The sequence below is a fragment of the Poecilia reticulata genome, chromosome 1 (genome assembly GCF_904066995.2).
Source record: "Poecilia reticulata chromosome 1, P_reticulata-male-v2, whole genome shotgun sequence".
NCBI lineage: Eukaryota > Metazoa > Chordata > Actinopteri > Cyprinodontiformes > Poeciliidae > Poecilia > Poecilia reticulata.
Genome location: NC_088830.1, coordinates 6,524,972 through 6,550,749, shown reverse-complemented (window position 1 = coordinate 6,550,749; position 25,778 = coordinate 6,524,972). Strand labels below are relative to the sequence as shown.

The 25,778-nt window shown below is 40.2% G+C and overlaps 1 protein-coding gene and 1 long non-coding RNA gene across 7 annotated transcripts in view; both read left to right on the top strand.

The window, feature by feature from the left end:
• cacna1ib (calcium voltage-gated channel subunit alpha1 Ib) overlaps positions 1-25,778 on the top strand; it is a 203,490-nt gene that overhangs the window by 154,126 nt on the left and 23,586 nt on the right. For all 6 annotated transcript variants that reach the window (XM_008434689.3, XM_008434762.3, XM_008434828.3 and 3 more), the window contains 8 exons: positions 2,404-2,530; positions 3,150-3,275; positions 4,234-4,323; positions 12,108-12,300; positions 12,563-12,714; positions 15,913-16,022; positions 18,040-18,173; positions 21,348-21,418. In XM_008434689.3, the coding sequence (XP_008432911.2) occupies positions 2,404-2,530; positions 3,150-3,275; positions 4,234-4,323; positions 12,108-12,300; positions 12,563-12,714; positions 15,913-16,022; positions 18,040-18,173; positions 21,348-21,418 (1,003 nt within the window). The remainder of the gene's footprint in view (positions 1-2,403; positions 2,531-3,149; positions 3,276-4,233; positions 4,324-12,107; positions 12,301-12,562; positions 12,715-15,912; positions 16,023-18,039; positions 18,174-21,347; positions 21,419-25,778) is intronic.
• On the top strand, positions 56-1,908 carry LOC145548604 (uncharacterized). Its single transcript, XR_014084627.1, has 2 exons — positions 56-1,731; positions 1,821-1,908. It is a non-coding gene; the product is annotated as an uncharacterized LOC145548604 (long non-coding RNA).

The window sequence follows — 25,778 nt, the reverse complement described above, 5'->3', positions numbered from 1 at the left end:
CCAGGCACCAGCAGAACCGTCGCACTGGTAAATCGACGTTTCTGGTGGCCGTCTGTCCAAAAGGACATTAAAGATTATGTCTCCGCCTGTCCCATTTGTGCTCGGAATAAGTCCTCTCATCAGCCTCCTTCCGGACTTCTTCAACCTTTGCCTACTCCCAAACGGCCCTGGTCGCACATAGCGATCGATTTTGTCACCGGCCTGCCCATTTCCAAAGGTATGACCACTATCTTGACCATCATAGATAGATTTTCTAAAGCTTGCCATTTAGTGGCTTTGAGAAAGCTGCCTTCGGCATATCAGACAGCTCAACTCCTAGTTAAGCATGTCTTTAGATTACATGGTATACCTATGGACATCCTCTCTGACCGAGGCCCACAGTTCACTGCTCAGGTTTGGAGAAATTTTTGTCGTGCTCTTGAAGCAAAGGCTTCACTCACCTCTGGTTATCATCCACAGTCAAATGGTCAAGTCGAACGAATGAACCAGGAGTTGGAGACCACCCTCAGATGTCTGACCACCACCAATCCGGCCGACTGGAGCGTTTACCTCCCCTGGGTGGAGTATGCGCATAACTCGCACGTGTCCTCTGCCACTGGATTATCCCCTTTTGAGGGCTCTTTAGGCTATCAACCCCCGCTGTTTCCGGCTGACGAAAAGGACATTTCGGTCACCTCCGTGCAGCACCACATTCGACGGTGTAAGGTCATCTGGGACAGGACTGTCGCCGCCCTTAACCGAACCGCTGCACAGAATCGTCGTTGGGCTGATCGTAAGAGGAGAGCTGCTCCCACGTTTGTTCCTGGTCAAAGGGTTTGGCTTTCCACAAGAGACATCCCCTTAAAATCAATGTCCAAGAAGTTGTCCCCTCGTTTCATTGGGCCTTATGAAATTGAGCGCCTTGTTGGCCCGTCGGCGGTTCGTCTGCGACTGCCATCTTCACTTCGTGTCCACCCCACGTTTCATGTGTCCCAGGTTAAACCGGTCCATTCCAGCCCCTTGTGCCCCCCGGCTGAGCCCCCCCCCACCTTGGACATTGATGGTCACCCGGCTTACTCGGTCCGCCAGATTGTAGACTCTCGGAGGCGTGGGAGAGGGTGGCAATACCTGGTGGACTGGGAGGGTTATGGTCCTGAGGACCGTTTATGGGTGCCGGGCTCGTTTATTTTGGATCCATCCCTTATTTCAGATTTTCGTTCTTCCCAGTCACTTGGCTCTTCTGGACCGCCAGGTGGCGGTCATTGAGGGGGGGGTAATGTTAGGATCCAGGTGGTGGGGATTAGTTTTTTCCTTTTCAGTACTTCACCAGTCCACCTGAGGGAGCCATCGGGTCACTCTGCTGGAGAGGCGTGCCCGCAGACTCCCAACTACCCGCACCTGAGGGGAATCATCGTTTGGAGCAGTATATAATCAGCAGACAGCCAACACTTCCTTGCCAGAGTGTTTGCCAGTTTTGGTACTCGAGCCCCTCAGTGTGATTTGACTAAATCTTCTTGTGTTTTGACCCGAGTCTGTTCAGGTTCTCAACCTACTCTCGTGACCTTACCCTCAGGAATCCTTTGGAGCCCACCAGTCCAGAAGTATCCATCTGTGACGCCTCTGCTGCCGACTCAGCTGCTCCCCTGTGGGGACACACCTGACCTGCCACCCTCCAACGTCTGGTTCCTTCCCAACCTGCCTCCATAGCTCTCTCCACTGCCTGGAACCCCGTTCCTCCATCCAATTGTCCAAGTAAGATCTGTACGCCCAACCAGTGGTTATCTCCATTCCCTACCCCCCCCCGTGAAGCCATTTTAACCTCTCTATTCCCTTGTGTGCAGACGCACCCGGACTCCGACCCGCTGACCTCCCTAGTCGGGCTACCTTGTTTGATTTTTTGTATTTTACAATAAACACTCTTTTCATCCATCTCTCTGTGAGGGTTTCTGCATGTGGGCTAAAAACATTAGACCAAGCATGACAAAGGTTTTTGTTGACTTTAGTTTACAGTCGATGCTTTTAGTTCCCAAAAACAAAATATTTCATAGCAGATTGTTGTTTTTTTTACCACTAGAGAAATACTTTCAGATAAAATGTTGAATTTTTCTACCTATAAAATGTCACTGCAGCAGCTTTTTTTCCCCCATCTTTACGAGGAATGCCACTGAGTGTATCGGGTGCTTTATTTTGTCATAAACACCAATTAAAAAGATCCAAGTCAATCCATCTATGACCAATTTAATATACATCTGTTCTTCGTATATTACAGAGAAAACACAAGCTTTTTCATTTGCTACTTTGATGATAATGACACGGCAAACTCAGTTCCTATTTAACAGTTTTACATTGAAAATTAGCTTTCTCGCTCTCTTTCTCTGAGTCTTTGTCTTGTTTTCTCTCTGCCTGCCTTGGCATGGGTCACAGGGTTATCAGCAGGGCTCCCGGACTGAAGCTGGTGGTGGAGACTCTAATTACTTCCCTCAAACCCATCGGAAACATTGTTCTCATCTGCTGTGCCTTTTTCATCATCTTTGGCATCCTCGGAGTTCAGGTACATGAAAGCATCTTCAGAAAAGTACCTTCCCTCTCGCCAAATAAAATTTATAAGCGGTGCACTGATTGCAGTTTTCTGGCCAATTGCCGATCTTTGAAAAGCCTGACCTGCCGGTTAAGCTGGCAAGAGTGGGGTGATAATTGTTGACCGATGGATAAGAACAGTTTCTGATTTGAGTATTGGCCGATGGTCGAGCTTCCAAAATTTAGAAAGTCGGGGCCAAGGATTATTATTCTATTTGTTGATTGTGTCAACTACTGACAGCATCTCTAGACAAAGACAAATCATCTGAACTAATGGAGGAAACTTGAATTAATGAGAACCAGCAGTCTCTCCCGTCATGCCTCTTTCCTCCCCACAGCTCAACCGGTGTTAATTTCAAAATCCCCGCCTGCATACGTTACTTTCCACACTCTCTGTCTACGACGTGTTTGATAGGAAGATTTATTTGAGAACCAAACGCATCATAGACGCTAAATATGAGATTACTTCAAAAGCTGCGTAAAAGGCAGTGTCTGGCTATGCTTACGAGTGTTGTCATGCCGTCGTCAGAATGTGTCTTTGTTCGCCTCGTTCGCTCATCTCTCCCTCTCCGTTTGCGTTTTTGCCTCTAAAGCTCTTCAAAGGCAAGTTCTACTACTGCGTGGGTCCGGACGTGAAGAACGTCACAAATAAAACGGACTGCATCAGAGCCGGTTACCGATGGGTTCATCACAAGTACAACTTTGACAACCTTGGACAGGTACGGGACAAAATCATTACCAAAAAAAAAAAAAAACAAAGATATTCCCTTTTGTCACGTCTGCATTATTTTAGAACCTGTAAACGTAGAGCTGTCCACAGAAGGTCGTTCTCTAAACGTGGGAGCTAATTCAGAAAGTATTTTGCTACAAAATTCTTTTTAAGAATGAAAATGATTCTTTTGATTTGCCATAAAATATTTTTTGGAGCTCTTGTTTGTAAGGGGGAAAAAAAAGAATTAATTACTGTGTTTAGATTATTACGGATCCTCCCAGGGGAAATGGGGAACATTTTTTTCTTTTGCATTCCCTTGCAATAAATTAGCAAATGCATCCTGTCCCAGTTTGTAAACACACCTACAAAAAGCCACAGTGAAAACATATTTATACATTCTTAACACTTTGGTGCATGAACTGGTTGAAAATCAATTTATTGCCGTGTCTTCATGTTTGTTTAAGATTGAAATGGACTGCGTATGAAAACGGCCCCGAAAACACACAAAAAGACACATTCAAACCTCAAATGACCTTGTTACTTTGTGAAAGTCTCTCAACAATAGTCCAAATAGTTTGAATTTTTTTTTTCTTTCTTCCCTTCTTACATAAAGTTTCTGGTTTTAGAAGGGATAGAAAGCCCATGTTTGACCCATTTTGCATTTTCATTTCACACATAATTGTGGTGCGTTTGTATCCTAAAGAAAAAGATAGAAAACAAACGAGAAACATGGGAAAACCTTACAAAGACCTTATACTGTATTAGAAAAACTGTCAGTGTTCAAGATGCAGCATGAATTGACTAGTACATTATAGCAAGGGAACGCCAAAATAAAAAAAAAAAAAACATAAATCACCCATGTCCCCTATGGGCCACCGTAGATAACAAATAAAGTAAAAGTACAAATTCCCTATTAGACAGGTATGATTTTAACCTAAGCGTGTGTTTTGCCTGTGTTCCCGTAGGCTCTTATGTCGCTGTTTGTTCTAGCATCAAAAGACGGCTGGGTTAACATCATGTACCACGGACTGGACGCAGTGGGGATTGACCAGCAGGTAGGAACAAACGCACGCGGCGTTCACTGGCCCATTTTTCACGCTCAGTCTAACCGTTCTTAACTCCTCGGTGTTGCAGTCCATTGGGTTTATGCACAGAGTGCATCATCAGATTTCAATCTGGATCGATTACCTTTTGTCAGGGTGACATTCTGTCTTTTTAGTTGGACGGTATGAATTCAGCCCTTCTGGTCCTGTGATTCCTCAGCCAGTTGGAGTTCCCTAATATTCCCTAACGTTCTATAACAGCGAGGCACACTTGGAGGCATCGTTATAAAAACTGCTACCAAACTTCAAACAGCTCCTGTTGATCTGAGTGTTTTAAAAACTCCAGCTTTCACCCGAAAAAACTTTTCAGACGGTCTGTGGAACTGAGCTGGAGGAGGATCAGTTCCAGTCATCTACAGTCATTCACTAATTGACTCCAGCTTTATGTTGTCGATACTACTGCTACACTAACCTATCTTTTTGAAATTATTTTATGTTTTCCTTTGTGAAAAAAAATCAACAAAGCTGATGGGGAAAACCATCAATCAACGATTTACTCCTAATCGTTTTTAACTACTTGTTTTATTTGCATTTCCCCATTTTTCAGAGCCGATATGACAAATAACCGAGGGGGGATTATATAACATGCAAGCCTTTTACATTTATTAAATCATTTATTTTAAACAATGTTCCAGTAGTTTTTGCAGTTTTATTTCTAATACAGTCAATATGAGGCTCCAACTAAGTTTGTTGTCCAGAATGATCCCGAAAAATGTTGTCTCATAAACTGTTTAACTCCATTTAGGGACACATTTCTTAACTTTATGTTTTGCTTGTGAAGGTTTGACCACATTGCAGTAATATAGTTATTAAAACTGTGTGTCAAAGATGCCATTTTTAATGCCATTCCACGTCTATTGGTTTATCTAGTTATTTTTGGTCTGTTAAAGTGCAACATTAGTCTTGTGAGCTTCCTAAAATAATGGCCTCAGTCATTTTCTGCCAAAAGTGATTTGTTTTTATGCCTAATATGTCTTGGAAAGATAGAGACTTTGATTTTTTTTTATTTTTAATTTTTTTGCCAAAACCTTTTTTGGCATAAAGAGACTGAGGTCATTCTTTTCGAAAGTTGACGATATGAGTCTTCTTGTTAACTGAATTGACATGAAGTGTTTGTATATTTCAGTCCATCATCAACTGATCCCACCACTTCCCTTAGAGGCAGTGTTGGGCAGCGTAGCTCATGTAAGATCAGCAAAAGAAAGAAGAAAAAGACGAAGATTCCTGACCTGACAGAACTTCTCAGTTCACATTTCGCAACACGTTTAGTGAACTACTGTGCCTCTTTTCATTTCTCTGAGTCTACAAGCTATCAAGATCCCCTCTGCTGTCGCCATGTTTGTTGTCGTCTGAGACGCTTCTCTAAATTTGGAAGCTAATTGAAAAACGCCCTCTAGTGACTCGGTTGCCCATCAACCGTGGCAACTTAATAAACGGCTTTTCAGGTCGAAGGGAGTGACTCTTGACAACGGCCCTATTTACATGCGTAAACGGAGCATAAATGGGGCCTTAATAGAGCACATCCGGTGGGCGGAGGGGAAGTTAAAATACTCAGACGGCGTCTTAAGACAAAATGTTCTGTTATTCGGCTTCGGGAAAGTAACAATGTTGCTGTAGCTGATTATTGCAGGTAGACATGCAGGGGGAACGTTTGGAGAACGTGGTTATTGAGTTATTAGACAGATCCAATGACATCAGTATATATATATATATATATATATATATATATATATATATATATATATATATATATATATATATATATAAATAAATAAACAGAGGACACTTAAAGGGGCAGTATTATGTGTTTCCCAGGCACATAGTCCCAATTTATAGCATAATTAAGTAACTATATGACCTTCAGAATGCTGTAAATATCAAATATGACTTAAAAGAAGTTTTACTTTGTAATTTAACACCATGAAATTGGCCCTTCGTCTCTTTAAAAGAGACAGCGTTTCTTTCTGAAATTTCGCCTTCAGGAAGCAATGACAACATGGCTCCTTTATTAACCCTTTAACAATGTTTTTAGCTGAGAAGTAGCTCCTATGAGCTCAGCAGATCCACAGTTCCACCAGGTGTTTGCTAATTGCTGCTGGCTAGTCTGAAGGAGCTGAGTAGGGTAGGGTTCCTCTGTGAGGTGGAAGCTCTGAAGCTTGGAAGCTACAGCTCTGGTGAGGAGCTTCATCCTTAAAGGCGGGGCTAGGCCCACCCAGGCGTTTTGTACAGCTAACTGGTTGCCATGGGAGATTAAAGGGTTTCTCAAACATGCATGAAAGAATCAAATCAACACTCTATGTATGTTTTTGATGAGAGAATAGCATTATAACATGATGTGAATCTCAAAGAAGTCAATTTTTACCTCTTATTTCCTCTTTAAAAAGTGAAAAAGAAAGTAAAAGAAAGCATTTTCTTCTCCGAGAAACTTCATCTTTGCAAACACCGCCCACGGTCGCCTCTGCGGTCTGACTTCTCTCTCGCTGCCGGAGCTCTCCTTAGTAACCGTGGCATCAGAGCTGTTGTACTTTCCACCTCAGCTTTGGGTTAGAAGTGTTTACAATGCAGTGTTTTCCACAGGAGTGACCATGAAGCCAGAGGATATAATGCAAATGCATCGTCTCTGGTGGCCGTCTCTTAAGAAAACGGCTCCATCAGTAAGAGCGGGCATCGTGCTGGATGAGTCAGTCTGCACGTCAGGGAATACCTCACCGCTCTCCAACTTTGCACAGCCTGACTAATTTCATTTACACTCCATGCTGAGCTTTCAGCACTTAGATTGAAAATGTGTCTCTCTCATCTCTGACTTTATTGCACCTGAAATAGATTTTTTTTTTGTTTCCTGATGATTATCTCCTCTTCTCTAAATCACCCCAGGTTTTTTTTTCTTCCTCCTTCCCACATTGTCTCCTTGCTTCTATCCTGTGCCTCGATTGTTGTCTCTCTTTTGTGTTTAGAGGCTTGAGGACCAATGGGAGTGGTCGTGTATGTGGTCGAGGCTTGGTAACGTCGCCGACTTAAACAAACAAGAGCTTATTTTATCTGTCAGGAGTCGCCTATAGAAACTCTGAGTCACAAAGATGCTGACCTGTGGAGATTCAGAAGGCTGTAATTAAGCACAGGCACAGTTTGTTTCTTCTAGATTTAGCCCAAGCCTTCTAAACATTAACAAGTGCAAATATTTTAAGGAAGCTTCTTAAAGTCTCTCGCTGGAGCCCAGTTTTCGATTCAGATCTGATCAAAGTCTGAGGTTTGAAAGAAACTCAATATTTTCTTTAAGCACTTTGCCAAATGATGAATTTGTCAGCTAGCAAAGGTGTAAACCTGAGACAAAGTAAGGGCAGGACTTAGAACGACACTAAAATCATCTGAACTGCTGAACTTGGCTCTTACTGACGTAGTGGCGTTACGAAAATTGCATCTTTCCTTGCCAAAGAAATACCGATTGACAGTAAGTGCAAAAACATCCAATGGCACAACACACCAAAACCACTGGCAAATGGCAGCGACCACACTCAAACACACACGCATGCCGTACTTCCTATTGAACTCTACAATCCTGTCCAAACTTAAGACCGGAGGAAAAAAATGTTTACCAAAATCTTACCAAGTATTTTTGGTCTAGTTTCTAGTGCAACTATCGTATTACACTTAACAGGAGACATATTAACTTACAATTAGTGTTCCAGCAAGGTTTGTGCTGAGATGGTTGATGTGGTGGGGTGTTCGAGAAGGCAGGACAATTCACTTCCCAGGTCAAGGTCTCCATTGAGTCTGACTGCAGCATCAATGTCAGGATCTGTGAGAGAACAGCCTAAGCTACAAAAATATATCTAAAAAAGGCACATAAAAAAATCTGCTCTGTTTGGACTTTGCAACCAGCACTAAAGATAGAAGACAGAAATATGGATGAAAGTTGTTTTTTTTTGTTGATGAGAAAATGTTTAATCTGAACCTGATGGCTTCCATGTCATTAGCATCACAAGGTCATCCAACTAAAAGAGTTTTTCCCTTCAATGGAAACGTTGCAATAGACATCCGTCTTTACACTGACTGGGTTTGTCAACAGGACAATACAACAGTTAACAATGGCAGAAAGGACTTGTTCCTGGAGCATAATGTCCTTTAAGGCCTTCTTCAATGTTACACTGTTACTCTAAAGGTTCATGCACTTTGTAGTCGTTCTTGACCATAAGGAGTAACATTCCCACAAGCCTCATGAAAACACATCAGGAATGGAGATATAAAAAAAAAATTCCCTTCTCACCCTCCGCGGGTGGTCTGTTTCATCCTCTGAGCTCGGGTCCTCTACCAGAGGCCTGGGAGCTTGAGGGTTCTGCGCAGTATCTTGGCTGTGCCTAGAACTGCACATTTCTGGACTGAGATGTCTGATGTTGTTCCTGGGATCTGTTTGAGCCACTGCTCCAGTTTGGGGGTGACTGCCCCGAGGGCCCCGATGACCACAGGCACCACTGTGGTCTTCACCTTCCAGGTCTTTTCCAGTTCCTCCCTGAGGCCCTGGTATTTCTCCAATTTCTCATGCTCCTTTTTCCTGATGTTGTAGTCACTTGGTATTGCTACATCCACCACAACGGCTTTCCTCTGTTCTTTATCCACCACCACAATGTCCGGTTGGTTCGCCATTACCATCTTGTCTGTCTGCATCTGGAAGTCCCACAGGATCTTAGCTCAATCATTCTCCACCACTTTTGGGGGTGTTCCCCACTTTGATCTCGGGGCTTCCAGTCCATATTCTGCACAGATGTTCCTGTACACTATGCCTGCCACTTGGTTATGTCGTTCCATGTATGCTTTCCCTGCCAGCATCTTGCACCCTGCTATTATGTGCTGGACTGTCTCAGGGGCCTCCTTGCACAACCTACACCTTGGGTCTTGTCTGGTGTGGTAGATCTGAGCCTCTATTGCTCTGGTGTTTAGGGCCTGTTCCTGGGCGGCCAGGATGAGAGCCTCTGTGATGTCCTTGAGTCCAGCTTACTCCAGCCATTGGCAGGTTTTCCTGACATCAGCCACTTCAGTTATTTGTCGGTGGTACATCCCATGTAGGGGCTTGTCCTCCCATGATGGTACTTCCAGCACCTTGTCTTCTGTCCCCATTGCCTGAGACATTCGCTGAGCACATCGTCTGTTGAGGCTTTGTCCTTGATGTATTTATGGATCTTGGATGTTTCATCTTGGACAGTGGCTCTCACACTCACTAGTCCTCTGCCTCCTTCCTTACGGCTCGTGTACAGTCTCAGGGTGCTGGATTTGGGGTGGAACCCTCCATGCATGGTTAGTAGCTTCCGAGTCTTAATATCTGTGGTCTTTATCTCCTCCATTGGCCATCTAATTATTCCTGCGGGGTATCTGATTAGTGGTAAGGAATAGCCGTTTATTGCACGGATCTTGTTCTTGCCATTGAGCTGGCTTCTCAGGACTTGCCTTATTCGTTGGAGGTATTTGGCTGTGGCTCCTTTCCTTGTGACCTCATCGAGGTTGCCATTTGCTTGTGGTATTCCCAGGTACTTGTAACTGTGCTCTATGTCTGCTATTGTTCCTTCTGGGAGTGAGACCCCTTCTGTGTAGACGACCTTCCCTCTCTTTGTAACCATCCGACCACACTTCTCTAGTCCGAATGACATCCCAATGTCAGTGCTGTAGATCTTGGTGGTGTGGATCAGTGAGTCAATGTCTCGCTCGCTCTCGGCGTACAGCTTGATGTCATCCATGTAGAGGAGGAGACTGATTGTGGCCCCATTCTTGAGTCGGAATCCGTAGCCAGTCTTGTTGATGATTTGGCTGAGGGGGTTCAGGCCTATGCAGAATAGCAGTGGGGAGAGAGCATCTCCTTGGTATATGCCACATTTGATGGACACTTGTGCAAGTGGTTTGCAGTTGGCTTCAAAGGTAGTTTTTGCAATGAAGGCTCTTAGAGTCCTATTGTTGTTGTACATCTCTAAGCATTCAATGATCCAAGTGTGTGGCATTGAGTTATAGGCTTTCTTGTAATCAATCCAAGCCGTGCACAGGTTGGTGTGTCGGGTTTTACAGTCTCAGGCGACTGTGTGGTCTACCAGGAGTTGGTGTTTGGCTCCTCTGCCATTTATGCCTAGGCCCTTCTGTGCCGTGCTTCTGGATCAGGATTGTCCGCCCTTCAGTTAACCATTCAGAGTGAGTCCCATTTTGTAGCAGCTGGTTCAGTTGACAGTCGCTCATGTAGGGCAGTGAGTTTTTTCAGCCAGGCATGGATCATGTCAGGTCCTGGTGCTGTCCAGTTTTTCATACCTCAGACTCTTTCCTGGACATCTGCCACAGTGATGGTTACTGGGGCTTGTTGAGGGAGGTTGCTGTGGTCCTCTCGTAGAGGACCACAGCACTGTTGTAGGATGCCTCCCTTTCCAGTATTGTTCAGTCTCCAGCCTTGGTGGGTCTGCTCTGTTGTTATTACCCTGCCATTGGGAGAACACGTTAGCTGGTTGGGTGGAGAAGAGCCGTTTGCGGATGTTGGAACACTGAGCTACTAGTTGTTTGGCAGTTAGTGTTGACTGGGGATGTTGAACTAACCATTCCTTCCTCTCTGACTAGGGTTACTTGAGTAGTAGCATTTCAACCTCTCGCCTATTTCCGTCTTGTTGTTCCAGTAGCCCATTTGTCATCAAGGTGCTCTGGTTCCCCAGCACCTGATGCAGACCTTGTTTGGCCGGGCGACGTCATGCTTATTATCAATGTCTCTCATGGTATGAGGTAGTCTTGCCTAAGGACCCACACTGGATAGCTCAATGTCACTGTTGTATGTTTGCCCCAGCCTGGATTCAAACCCAGGTCTCGTCTCCTGGGTGAAAGGCTGGTGACTTACCCATTGAGCTATACAGTCAGCTATATATATCGCTGACTGTATCTGACTGTATATATATAGCTGACTGTATATATATATATATATATATATATATATATATATATATATATATATACATAAGTTATCAACACAAGTAGTGGACTTACTCATTTCTGAGCCTGTTTTTTTTGACATTGTAGTTCTAGTTTTGTTTTTTTGCATTTTTATCTTAAACGTTTTATCAATAAATTAACATCTTCTTTAACTCTAAAGCATTTTGTCAACTTTTTCTTTTGTTTCCTTTCTCTGCATTTTGTTTTTCAAATTCAGATTTCTAACTTATCCAAATGATGCTTAAATACAAAAACCTCGTACTTTGCAAAAACACAAAATCTTACCAAATATTTTGGGTCTAGTTTCTTGTGAAAATATCTTCAAACACTTGAAATAGGACAAACCTAGCTTACAAGTTATTTTTTAGCCTCATGCAGAAGCTTGTTTTGTTTAATTCCTTAATATTAATTTAAAAATAAACAAACAAGTAACAATACTTGGAAAGATTGTGTTTTTCCAGTATATACCTGGTTTTGATATTGACATTTACACGCAGATGATCCTGTTTTTTTTTTGTTTTTTTTTTTTGGTCTTTTGCACCAATGGTGTGGAAATGTTATCTTGTCATTTTTCAATTAACTGAAAAGCTTACTTTGTTATTTCACAGTTCAGCACTTTTCATTTATTACAGATTATTTTATTTTCAGCTACATTGAATCTGTTTTTTTGTTTTGTTTTTAAATTCCAATCTGTCCATGCTTGTGGTTTCTTATTCCATAAGAATCACTTTTTTTTCCATCCCTGTCATTTATCATTTCATTTGTTTCTCTCCTCCTCCTCCTCTCTCCAGCCGTTGACCAACAACAATCCGTGGATGCTGCTCTACTTCATCTCGTTCCTCCTGATCGTCAGCTTCTTCGTCCTCAACATGTTCGTGGGAGTGGTCGTGGAGAACTTCCACAAGTGTCGACAGCACCAGGAAGTGGAGGAGGCGAGGCGCAGAGAGGAAAAGCGCCAGCGTCGCATGGAAAAGAAGAGGAGAAGTAAGAAAGAGAAAACTGTGGATTGACAAGTAGAGGTAGTAAATTAGGTGAGATTTTAAGAAGTGGTGAGTTTATGAAGGTGAAGGTGAGTTTATGAAGGTGAAGGTGGGGAAGGTGAAGATCTGAGCGGGGAGAAGTAGACGGCATGGGGACTGAACTGGTTTTATTTCAAATTGTCTCAAAACCGAATCCTGTTTATTTTTGATCTTTCCATTTATTTATTTTAATCCTTAATCTGACATTTTGCCATCTTGTCGTGCAGAAGCCCAGAAACTGCCTTACTATTCTTCCTACGGCCATACTCGGCTGGCCATCCATGCTCTGTGCACCAGCCACTACCTGGACCTTGTGATCACCTTTATCATCTGCATCAACGTCATCACCATGTCCCTGGAGCACTACAGCCAGCCACAGGTGAACACGCGTCTTGGTTCAGAGGGATTTTGTGGATTCTTTAGGGCGTCAGGACATCTGGTGATGATTGGCTGTTGGATCTCTTGCAAACGCCTGCTGCAGATTTCTGTCTGCTGTTTGTTTTTGATTATTTTTACTTATCTCAATAGAGTTTTCTGCTCTTCTATACCAACCCATTGTGATATAAGCACAATATGCATAAATCCATGAGAGATTTTCACTGTACAGTAATTAGAACTTTTTCAAGCTGCAATACCAATATTACAGCTTTGAGTATCGGTCGATACCGATACTGACAGAATACGATACCAGCAGGAATAATACAGATTTGATTATTTATGGGAAATATTAGAAGACATCTGATCAGGTGATATTACTCAGAGAACAATAGTCAATAACAGTAGGTATGAGAACAACCTGTAACTCAGATGAGAAGGGTATTTTATATATATTAGATGAATGGGCCAATAGGTTTGGCTAACGGAGCATGGTTGGGTGTTTAAATGACACACAAAGGCAGTTAAATGAATTTAAAGAACAACTGGCTTTAGTGACATAAACCATAAAATTGACAAACAGTTGTACAAGACACCCAATTATGAAAATAAAATTACACACAATAAAATACAAGAAATAATAATACTTGGCCAAGTGCTAGTTCTCAGTTTTAAATCTTTTGGGTGCACCCTGGTAATCTGAATTCTAAATAGTAATAGGCAACAGATTAATCAATTTCAGTTCCAATTAGGTTCAACTCAACACCGTTCACATGAGGAGAATTTCCTACACAGCAGTTTGTTATAAAGTTCCAAATAAAAACTGGTCCAAAAGGAAAGGTCAGAAATTCCAGGATTAAACAATAAGAATGAAAAATGTCAGCCAGTGGTCTCACTCATAACCAACTGTGTGTGAAGATGTGAGTGATACAGGCCTACCACACTGCGGGGTGCAGCAGGACTCCAAATGGAAAAGAAGGAATCCAGTTCTTTCTAAGCCCAGGTGGGAAGGCTCGCCATCAAAGTCGCAGGAAGAATCCACCTCAGGAACAATCCAGCATAAAAAAACCTGACCTGTCAACAGAAAGGACCAGCAGAATAATAGAATTTTATGAAGCTATCTAGCTTTAATCCTTAAATCATGTTTCTGTCGACATCATATTTGACATCAATTTGTTATCAAATAATTTGCAATAAAACAATTCTCCCTTACCTCAATGCAGTATTTCACTACATTGTCAATTTACTTTTCTGTAAATTGCAAAAGCATTTTTTTTCAAACACAATATTAAACATTACATTTTACCCAAAATCAGTAAAAGTTTACATTTGAATAATTAAATAGTTCAGATAAATATTATTCAACAAAAATGTGATCAACAGAACAAAAACCCAAATGAAAGGCACAGAATATGCTCACCGATCTCAATGCGACACGTTTGGGACAACAATAACCATATTGTGGTTATTGTTGTCCCTTGCAAGTCATCATGTAATCAGAATTCAGACCCAATCAGTCTGAATTCTGATTGGGTCCGGACTGAGACTGTGGGGCACTAGATAATGTAATAAGCATATTTTCCATGCTTTAACCTCAATAATATGTGCTTTCATCGTGAACAAAGTAAGAATACACTATAATTTAGGCTTTACCTTCAGCTGAACGGAGAACGAGATGAACTTCGAGGAAACCAGTAGCCAATAAGAGCTAACGAGGCTAACGAGTTCGCTCTTGCAGCTGTAGTCTGAATTCTGATTGGTTTAAACACACTGGAAACTAAACTTTCTATTGGCAAGGTATACCACTAGCTTCCCTAACCTCCGTTACTTAAAGAGGCATCACCATTTTATGTGGGTTACAAACCGACCCCATGTGGGTTTGCATGCAGGTTACAACTTCTGCTGGACAGAAATGCTGTAGAGGACTAAATGCTGTAGAGGACTAAATGCTGGAGAGGACTAAATGCTGGAGAGGACTGCTTCTGTTGGTGTTCTTGCATCACAGATTTTAGACACAGGCTAATATAATCCGATACTCTTTTTTCTTGGCTAATATCCAACCAATATCCAATATCAATATCGGATCAAGGCAATACTTATAGCAATCTCGAACAAATACACCAAAATGTCATAGTCTTACATAGAATCATGAAATTGCTTTTACTTAAAACAAAAAAAAAATAATATTTCTTCTGAAATGTTGGAACATATTGATTATTACAGTTGTACTAGCAGTAGACCTGGAGTATTCATGGAGGTTAGAGCCCAAAACCTCCTGAAATCTGAAAATACTTATAATTATATTAATAGCTTGAACTAAAAAATTTACGTCTGCATAGATTTTAATATTCATTAATAAACATGGACAGTGGATGCCGTCCGTGTTTATTACCACAGTAGCTAACATCCAATATTACCTTCATATCTGTCCTTAGGCATACAGCCAATCAGCACTAAGGAAAGCAAAAGGTGCTTCTGGATTGGCTGCTTTGTAAATCCCAGCCAATACCATGCCAAGCAGCAATGCACATTTGTATTTTTAGCTTCCAGAGCTGCATTTTCCTTTCAAATCCACTAAAACAATCAACTAATATGCAACTACACTCCATAGGAAAATCATCAAGTATGTGAATTCACATATACTGAACTACAAAGAAGCAGAGGTCTACTGTATGGCGTTTCTATTAGTTTACATGATGACTTGCAAGGAGTTTATTATAAAGCTTCATGTAACTGAAGTTGTTTGCAGGATATGATAGAAATTACCGAAGCTTCTTTAGCTTCTGCTTCTCTCCATCTATATGCAAATGAGATTTAATCATCATGTGTTTTCAATACCTCATTAATTGCAGAGCAGTAGCTAAAAAACAACAAAAAACAAATGTTGCGTATTTCCTCTCCAGAGTCGCATATAATTTACTTGTCTGTCTCAATTAAACTCGCCTCTATTAAGAGAGATTTTGTTGGAGATCATTTGCTCCTTCTGTCAAAACACACTCACTGAGCAACAATCCTCATAACCAGTTGAGATTATGTTTTCCTGAGTTCTCAAGTTAAAGCAATAAATAAATGAGCAGCAGAATCATATGAAACGAACAAAGAAAAAAAAGTCCAGACAGAAGACATATTAAAGTTTGCATTACTGATGCCGTTTCTGTTTTCACACTTTTCTTTTTTTCTCTTTGAACTTTTCTGCTGTCAGTCCCTTGAGACCACCCTGAAGTATTGCAACTACTTCTTCACCTCCACTTTTGTCATCGAGGCGTCTCTCAAGCTAGTGGCCTTCGGCTTCCGCCGCTTCTTCAAGGACAGGTAGACCTCCGGCTGTCTAACAGATGCCTGCTTTCTCATTTTGACTGTATCGTACATTAATGTGCTTTTTATAATCACGCTCTGCTTCTGTATATGTTAATACTGGACATGACAGTGCAGCCTAGTTTTTTTTGTTGTTTTTTTTACCATTGGCAGATTTAAGTGTAATTTTCTAATTTTACCAGCATGTTGAATGCTAACGTTTTTACAGTTCTCAGCCAGTAGCTAAAAATGATACTCAAGTAAGAGTATCACTACTTCAACATATTTCTACTCAGGTCAAAGAAAAAAGTATCCGCCCAAGAAATTACTTAAGTAAGAGTAAAAAAGTATTTGGTAAAAAAAAAAAGTCTACTCAAGTACTGAGTAATATTTTAAAAATATGTCATCAGTTGAACCAAAATATAAAGTTAAGTGGAAATTTTGGTATTTTAAGAACCAAATGACAATAAACCGTGTACATAACAGAAAAATAATGAAATCAGCCAAAAGAAAGTTTTTCCAAATCAGTTTCTTTCAATAAAAACTGATGAAACTTTAACAAAAACCGCAGGTGTGTGTCTGAGTCTGGTGAAGTTTTGTTTAAAACATGCTTGTTGTTCATTCGGTGGGTAGAGAATCCAGAAATTTTACTCAAGTAAGAGTAGAAATACTTCAAAAAAAACATTACTCAAAGTATAGTAGTAAAAATACTCCTAAAAGTACATTTTTTCAAAAATGTTACTCAAGTAAATGTAACTAGTTAGTACCCAACTCTGTGTATGAACTCCTGAAAGCATCACTCATGTGATCATAGACTGCTGGGCAGCTTCTTAATCTGTTGATTTTTGTGTCTTTTTGTCTCGTTATGAAAAACCTGAAGCCAAAGTTTCATTTCTCGTCTGTCCACTTCCAGCAGCAGAAAAGCCCCAAAGTTACGACGCTGCCAGCCTTCACAGTTGGAATAATATTCTTGGGCTTGTGCAAGCTTCTCTGTTTCTCCTCCAAATGTAAATGGTCATTAGGAAATGTTTCCCAGATCTGAGATCTTTGTCCCCAAGAGGATTTGTCAATTGTAATCTGGCTTCTTATCCTTGCATGATGAACCAAATGCCATTTTATATTTTATATTTTTTCTGTAGCAAATATTACGGATTCAGTTTATCGCTAACATTTTGTCTTTAAATACTGCTCCCATCTGCACACTGGTCTGTTTGCAAATATCACTCAGAAGTTGGCAACGTTTATGCACAGTTGAAACCACTGAATAAAAAAATACAAACACTTTTTTTCTCAGTCTTCTGCCAAAGTTTGACCCAACTCATACAGTTTAAAACATACTGACCACTGACCCATCTATATAAGCTTTTGAATTTGAGGAAAGTTGCATATATATATATATATATATATATATATATATATATAATTGCCTTGATCAAGTTTTCTGGAATTTAGCAAATGGAAATAATTTTGGTCATTCTAACTGAGCAAACAAGAAAAGTTTGGTCTGGTTTAACATCACATGGTTAGAAAGAAAATGGGTTTGTGTCTTTTTATTTAGTGTATGTAAATATTTGGCTTCTACTGCAGATAATGTGTGTGTGTCTAATCTACCTAGCAGTGCTTACAGTAGTTACTCATCTTAAGAAAATGCAAATAAGGTGAATTTGTGGCCAAATTATTTGAGACTATACTTTCAATTAGCTATTAGCATCTCCATTCCATTATTGTTATTAATATTAATGACAGCACCAGCCTTTCAAGTTATGGCCAAATGGTAGCAATTCATCTGCCGGGTTAGAAAGTCAAGCAAATTGCGCAACAAGTTCATACAAAGCATTAATATTCATTGCAAAATTAGTATAATTTGGGCTTTTTGTTTGTGAATTCCTAAATTTCAGAGCTACACACTTAATTAGGCAAATCTCTGCTCCTTTTTTTGTCTGATTAATGTCTAATTTAACATCTCGGATATTAGAGCTTTTGTTGTGTGTGTGTGTGCGTGCGTGCGTGCGTGCGTGCGTGCGTGTGTGTGCAGGTGGAATCAGCTGGACTTGGCTATCGTTCTGCTGTCGGTGATGGGCATCACTCTGGAGGAGATCGAGATCAACGCCTCCCTTCCCATCAACCCCACCATCATCAGGATCATGAGGGTGCTCCGGATAGCGCGAGGTAATTCCCCGAATAGTCGATGCAACAACAACAACAACAAAAAGCACAAAGACAACAAACGCTTCATACCTCAAGCAGCTGCATCACTTGTATACAGTAGCTGCCTCTGTTGCTGCTAAATAAAGCCGATTTATTAGTGGTTTTAAATGTCTCCCGTTTGGCACTTTGCTTCCTCATATTTAGAGGAAATTAAAGCAGACCCCCGTCGGGGCTTACAGTGTACTTTAACTTCACACTGAAGAGGATGAAGTCTAATCACATCAATCATGTATAATCCTCACCCGTTTATGTTCACCCTTTGCCCTCCGCTGGGTTGCTGAGGGACTGCTGAGAGGACCCGCGGGTAATATGCTAATTACTTTGCAACAGCTAGCTGTAATTTGGAAGCAAGAGGGGCATTTGACCGTGCCAGGACTACAAGTGACTTATAGTCTTTTTTTTATGCTCTGAACTCTGGAAAAACCTTCCTTGACTTCTGAAAATGACACAGAAAATATTTAAAGTTTATGTTATTTTCTGTATTATGACTAAACTATTATTATTCTGTCTTGTGCCACCGTTTTGTGTTTCTGTCTGTTAATAGAATGTTACACGTTTTGTTGAAGAGAATATAAATGTGATTGACTAATATGGTTTGAAAATGCACTCTGCAATGTTAAAGAGCTCCACTTTTGTCTACATTTTGTGAAGGAGACAGATGCGCTCATGTCCTCTTCAGAGGTTTCCATGTTGTTTTCTTCAGTGGTTCTTGATGCAGCGCCACCACAGGCAAGGAGGGGAACAGGTTGCTCATAGGACTTGGTTTGTTGGATGCATTGCGGTGTGAAAGCGAACCACAGCAGCTGAAAATGCAACAAAATATGTTTGGTCCCCAATCGCATTGAGTCTACCGGGTGTGAAAACACCGTGTAACAATAAAAGAAACCCTATTCTGCAAAAATATTTTTTCTTTCTGTGCATTGTTATTAATTCTGGCATTATTTTTCCATGTAGTTTTTGCTATGATGTTTCAGTTAATTTTTTTTTTCTATCTCTGGACTCATCAAACATCACAATCATCTCAAACAGTTTTGTCTTATGTAAGCAGAGCACAGCTGACTAAAGCTCCCATATTTCCGGCCGTCGAGCACACAGCCAAACAAACACAGAGCCTTGACATTATAGCTCTGCCAAGCCCAGCCGCCCCTGCCAGGGACCCAAGACTAATATTGAAGTCATCATTTACAGACATAATATTGAAATCCTCTGCAGCAAGCCATTCACACAGGCTCCACCAATCTGAGAGCAAACACAAAACTTCAGATTTGGAATCCCTTCTCTGGGACAGAGCCGGGGATGTTTGGATTTTAGGATCTGAGCTGCTTACATTAAGGTTTTACATGGACCGGCAGCGGCATTTTTGATCCGATCGCCACAATATGAGCCAAGAAAGGAGATGAGCAACCAGATATTTTATGTAAACATAAATGTGATGACACCTTTTCAGTTTCTCCTCTGGATAAGATGTAAATGTATTAATTTGCCACATCCTTTAGACCAAAGTTGAATCTCTCCTTCTGGGCTTTTAACAGAAGATTACTATGGGGCAATGACAAAATAAAATGTATATTACTGCACACCAATAACAATTAAACTGCCTTTAATTGTTATTTATTGCTATCTATTGGCATATCAACCTTTATCTTGTAATTATTAAGCACAACTAGTTTTTTTAAATGACCGAATTCTGCCATAAATATGTTTTCAGTACCCAACTACTGTACTCGCTTTAAATAAACTGTAAGCGTGGATTTTATTACATGTTGCATCTGATCAGAATGAGCTATTGTTAAATGCATAGGAGAAGTGTAAAGAAAATGGTGTTTCTGCTGTAATAACACAAAAAGTGTAATTAATTCAAACATTTTGATACACCAAACTATTTTAGTGTCGCAAATTGACAGTGCTGAGTGTTAATATTTATCCAAAGATCAGTTTGTATTGAATCTCCAGACATTTACCACACATGTTGCCTCATAGAACGTTTTTTTTAAGCGTGTTTGGGCCTGTTTGCATTTTGGAAAATGTCTTTGAATGTCGACAGGTCTGCCATTGATCTGGATTTCTCCAGAAGAATTTCTACCAGGCCAATTCACACTAACAGCCGCTTCGTTCGGCTCACCTCTTCTCTCTTTGCAGTGGAGGACGGTTGTTTACAACGCAGGCTATATCCGCTAAGCTTCCGAGCGTCAAACTAGCATATCACCGACACGTCCAAACTTTAGCGATTGGGTCAAATTTAACAGAGTCCACGCCACCAGGAAGCAATCGTTTCTCAACGTTGGAGGGTCCAAGAGGACGAAGTGAGGCGTAGAACAAGGGAGCTGTGTTTCACCAGGCTAGCATCAATCCACACAGCTTAGCTTTTCCAAATCCTAACTCGTATTGACATCTAGTGCTGATACGTTTCACTTTGAAGTAATTAATTTTAAAAATGATTTGCCATTTTTAGCATTGAGTAATTTGTGTTTAATGAATGCTTATGCTAGATAGCGGTTATTTAATGGGTATAAAGTGCTACAGTGTATATCTATTATTTTTGTTCGTTAGTTCCAAGGAGTAGCATGAACTCTTTTGTAAAAGTAAAGTATTTTAGAATACAGCACTTCATGACTGCAGTCTTTGTAAAAAGATATTCAGTGCATTAAAAAAAAATCTGTCTTTATGTTTGAATTAGAATCATAAAACAATTTACATTTCTATAAAAACTTTAGCAATAGAATATTTATCTTTGTAAACACACATCCATATCCCTGTTATCTGTGGAGCAGTACGCATCTCCAGTGATGCACATGTGGATTTCTCTCCAGCAGCGTCCGTGTTCCTTCAGAAATTGGACGCCTGGGAACAGCGGAGGGTCTCCTGCGTGGCGTCCAGAAACACATTCCCCCTCTATTGATCATTTCTCTCGCTCTCTCTCGTGTTGCCTGTCAGTCTCTAATGTGTCTTGATTACTCACCTCTGTTTTAGGCAGGACTTTTTTTCCCAGTTTTCTGTTTCACCGGTTTTTTTTTTTCTTTCGATACCTGAACTGCATTGCCTTTCAAGCTTGTCCGTGGCGTTTGGAAAATCTACCAAAATTGGATGGTTTGTCCTGTGGCCAAACTTCTCTTATCGTCTGCCATCTCTTCCCAGTGCTGAAATTACTGAAAATGGCAACTGGCATGAGGGCCCTGCTGGACACAGTGGTCCAGGCTCTTCCTCAGGTATGTCTCATCACACACGCACGCGCACGCACGCACGCACACACACACACACACACCCACACACACACACACACACACACGCACCTCGCAGTATCTTCCCTTAGCTTATTGCGAGGACACCTAGGAGCTAATTAACATTTGCTAAATGATAAACGACCAGAAACTGTGACTGGTCCCAGAGAATTACTGACTTTCAGGAAGTCAGGTTATGGCAAAGTTCTTCTCCCTAATGCCATGAAAATCTGTCTTCGGCCTTTTTATCTGAATTTTTGGGAAATAAAGGAACTCGTGTTGCACAAAGTTAAGGGTTTTATTCCCAAAGCTATTAATAAGACGAGCAGCTGAAGATTTTGTGCTCCTTCAGTACACAAAGACTCGGCACTCAAGCATTTCCTTCATTTTCATGTGCTGTTAAGTATGAAAGTATGTGAACAATGGCTGGATTTTAGTCCTGTTAGCTTCACTGAGACGTGTAAGGTTAGAACTTTATTGGACATTGGTTTCCAGTGCTGACTTTTAGCTTCAACAAAGGAGTGTTCAAATAAAATATGAAAAAAGACGGAAGAATCACAGAACCACAGCTGGCGAGAGCGTAAACATACCTGCTTAAAGGGGCGGTGTTATGCTAAATTGACCTTGAAGTCATTGTCGTCGTCTTGAAAATGAAGAGCAGCTCTCCCAGCTCCTTCAGACTAGCCAGCACCAATTAGCAAACACTGTGCATCTACTGAACTCATTATACGAGCTAATATTCTGTACAACACTGGCAAAAACATTGCTAAAGGGTTAACAGAGGAGCCATGTTGTGAAGGTGGAGTATTGGAAATAGCAGGACTTTCTTAAAGAGACAGAGGCCTAATTTCAGTGCCTTCAATTACAAAGTTAAATTTCTTTGAAGTCATATCTGATTAACATACAGTATTTTTATAGTTCCTTGTTTGTGCTATAAAGTGATTCTGTGTGGCTGAAAACACATAACGCTGTCCCTTTAAGTAGGTTATTTAAAAAAACAAATCTAAAACCTTTTTCAACAGATCTTCCTTTTTTATTTATTTGAATCATTTAATCTTTTTCATTTGCATTAATCCTTCACACCATCTGTGTTCTCTGCTGTCTCCAGGGCGTTTCCCTGTGTATCGGGAAAAGCTTCATTCCGTTTCCAAATCATCATCAATTTATGAAGCGCTCTTAGCACAACAGATTAAGTAATAACAGATGATATCAGTCTCACTTTACATCTAATAGTGAGAAAGCACCCGGGTTTCAGCTGTATGTGTTTATCAAGTATCTTCAAATTTAACAGTGTGTATAGAGTCATACATGAAAAGGTGGATGGTGTGTGTGAGGAACTGCCTCCTGAATGGAGACTCAGTGGTCTAACTCCTGGTTTCTTCCTGATTAAAAGTCAGTGTTTTTGGGGAATGGATCTGAATATTTGGCTGATTGAAGAAAAAACAAATGTACATGATGTATATTTTAGAAATTCCAAGTTCTTCCCACATTTTTCAACGACCTAGAAATGTTTGTATAAATTATATAAGTATCTCTCAAAAGATAATCAATGTAAACTGGGCAGGTTTGGAACCCCTAAACGTTCCTAATGCAACATAATGCATGTTGGTACAAAGTTTATTTTAAACTTATATTTTCTATTATCTGCACATAACAGATGTTGCAATTTTATATCAGATTGGTAATTGTCAATATGTGACACAATGCTATTCCACTTTACAATCGAACAAAATGACATATCAAGACTTTTGATTATTAGTAGAAAATAAGTGACTCATAGTTATTCCCTGCCTTTCAAACTGGCACTACTGTTATTTGAATTTTTTTTATCCAAGTACTTTTGTAATGAGATCTTGCCTGGATACAAAACTGTTGTGATAATTAGGAAAAACAGATGCTTATTTATTAAAATTGCTTCCCCAGAAGTGCCACTAATGCCGTTAGAGTGTAGAAGGTGATGAAGACAAAAAACCAGCAGGTGCTCCATCATAGCTGCCGATCAATTTTATTTTATTTTTTCCGTGCTAATGAGGGACTAAAAAGATGCCTGCAGAGATAAATTACATCAAATTTTCAAGATGGGAATATAAACTCCCAAAACCAAGCGTTAAAAAATATATACTTCTTTTCTTCTAATAGTGGCAAAATAGGAGGACATGTCATTATTCTTTCTCTGTGTCTCTCTGAAGTGTGATCAGCTTTTCTGCAGATAACATAAAACTTACATTTGGTCCTTTGTCTCCTTTCTCAAACACTGTGGAGCCATGTATTTCTGCTTTTTCTTGTTTTTGAATGCATTAAAAATGCCTAATGGAACTGGAGTTGTTTCTCCTTAAAACAGCTCTTTATGGAAGATGCCACTAATGGACTCAGGTGTTCACCAAATTTTCTCTTTCAAAGTTTTTTTTTCTTTCTTGTTATTAGTATATCATTTTAACAGCAGCCTTTCTCTAATGCATTAAGGCAAATTTCCACAAAAATACTTTTTGTCCAACGTGTTAGCTCTCCTTTCATTATGTTCCTCAATTTGTGTGACAGAAGATTGGACCAAAGGGAATTACAAACACAGGGCATCACAAAAAAAAACTTTAAAAAAATACATTACAGAGATTTACCTTTAATATAGCTGGCCATGTCAGAAGCCATGTCTCCAATATTCACTTAAAGTCAGTTAATTCAGTATTCTTCAAAAAGGATAAATTACATGTTCCCATTGTCATTTTCCTTAAAACATCACCACTGGACATATATGTATAAAAATCTCACAGCATTATGATGCTAACACAACAGTTTTCAGCAAAAACATGCAGTCATGTTCAGTAAGTCAGAATACTGGGTCCAACGAGGCTAGTTTGTCAGATTAAAAGATGTTTTGAAAATGCTTTCCATTGAGCGCATATTTCTGTTTTAGAAATGTTATTGATATGATGTAGTAATCTAATCTTAAAGTTGTGCTTTCATCACCTGTAAACAAAGAGATATGATATTTAACAGAAATATGATATTTAACAGAAATAAAGGCTGCAAAACCTCCGTCTGTGTGTAATTAATCTACATAATGTGTTTCACTCAGTAAATTGAGTTGCTGAAATAAACATCAAATTTCAAATGTATTAATTGTGATTATATAACGTGACCTTATTGTTTGTATTTATTATCAAAAAGCATCAATTGTGGCAGAAATCAACAATGATTATCAGTTCTGAAATCTATTAGCTGTATTTTGATCGACCTGATCAGAAACACACACGGACTTTAGTTGTAGTTTTTAAAGAGGCGGTAGGTACCATTTTCCAGGCACATACAGTAGCATTTTAAAGCACAATAAAGTATCATCTTGATTTGTGAGACGCCAGATTATGTGATATTTTTGTAATAAACAGACCTAAACGTTTAACTGAGAGCCATAGAAAATCAACTACATTGTAGCTGTTGATAATTTTTTTTCCCAATTTTAAAGTAAATTTTAGTCGAAAACATTATAATAATGTGTAAAGCTATGTTCCCATTATGAATGCAAGAGTCTTGGTTTTGTTGGGCTTAGATTTATATACAGTTGGTACACTGTAACCGCATAATTAAAAAAGTTTGCTCAAAGAAAAAGCTGACCAGTGTAGGTGTGCTAGCAACAGGAACAAGCTGTTTGCTTTTGTACCTTCAGCTAGTCACTCACTAGCTTCTATGCATTATCGGTGTTGAGCAGTTTTACAGCACCGTGTTTTGTTTTCATTCTCTTGCCAAAGGAATGAAAGGATCACATCGGTTTGAGTTACTTGCCTCAAACTGCTGAGGGCTTTCCGCGTTTACCTCTCCCAGTAGCTTAGTGCTACTTTCATCTTCTCTTCCTACCACGGTTCTCTTTCATCCTTTCCTTGAGTGACGACTGTACATGTTATTGTTTCCTCATCGACAATCACTTTATTTTCCTACCTCAAAGATTAGCACAGTTACATATTATTCAGAAGCTCCCCACCGGCTTCTCTGTGAAGCGACTTAGCTAATGGTGTGCTGCTAGCGCCCGCCATTGCACCCCAGGGGGGGGTTCCTTATCCATTTGCTTTGCATATCTCCCCTTGGAAATGCTAAGTAACCTTACAAGGATGAATTTCCAGGCAATTTATTTCTCTGTGAAGTAAAGTGATTTGCCTTGACACACCAGAGTGTGACTGCCTACATAATAAGCCTGTGCTTAGATTGTTAGCATTTACTTTGGGTCTTATGAAACATGCTTCTTTTTGTTTTGTTTTTCTATTCAGAAGTATGATAATAAGCTTAATAATGAATAAACTGAAGCAAATAAAGTTTAGTTTGTCTATATATCCAGTGCCAGAGCTTTACCCATGAGGAT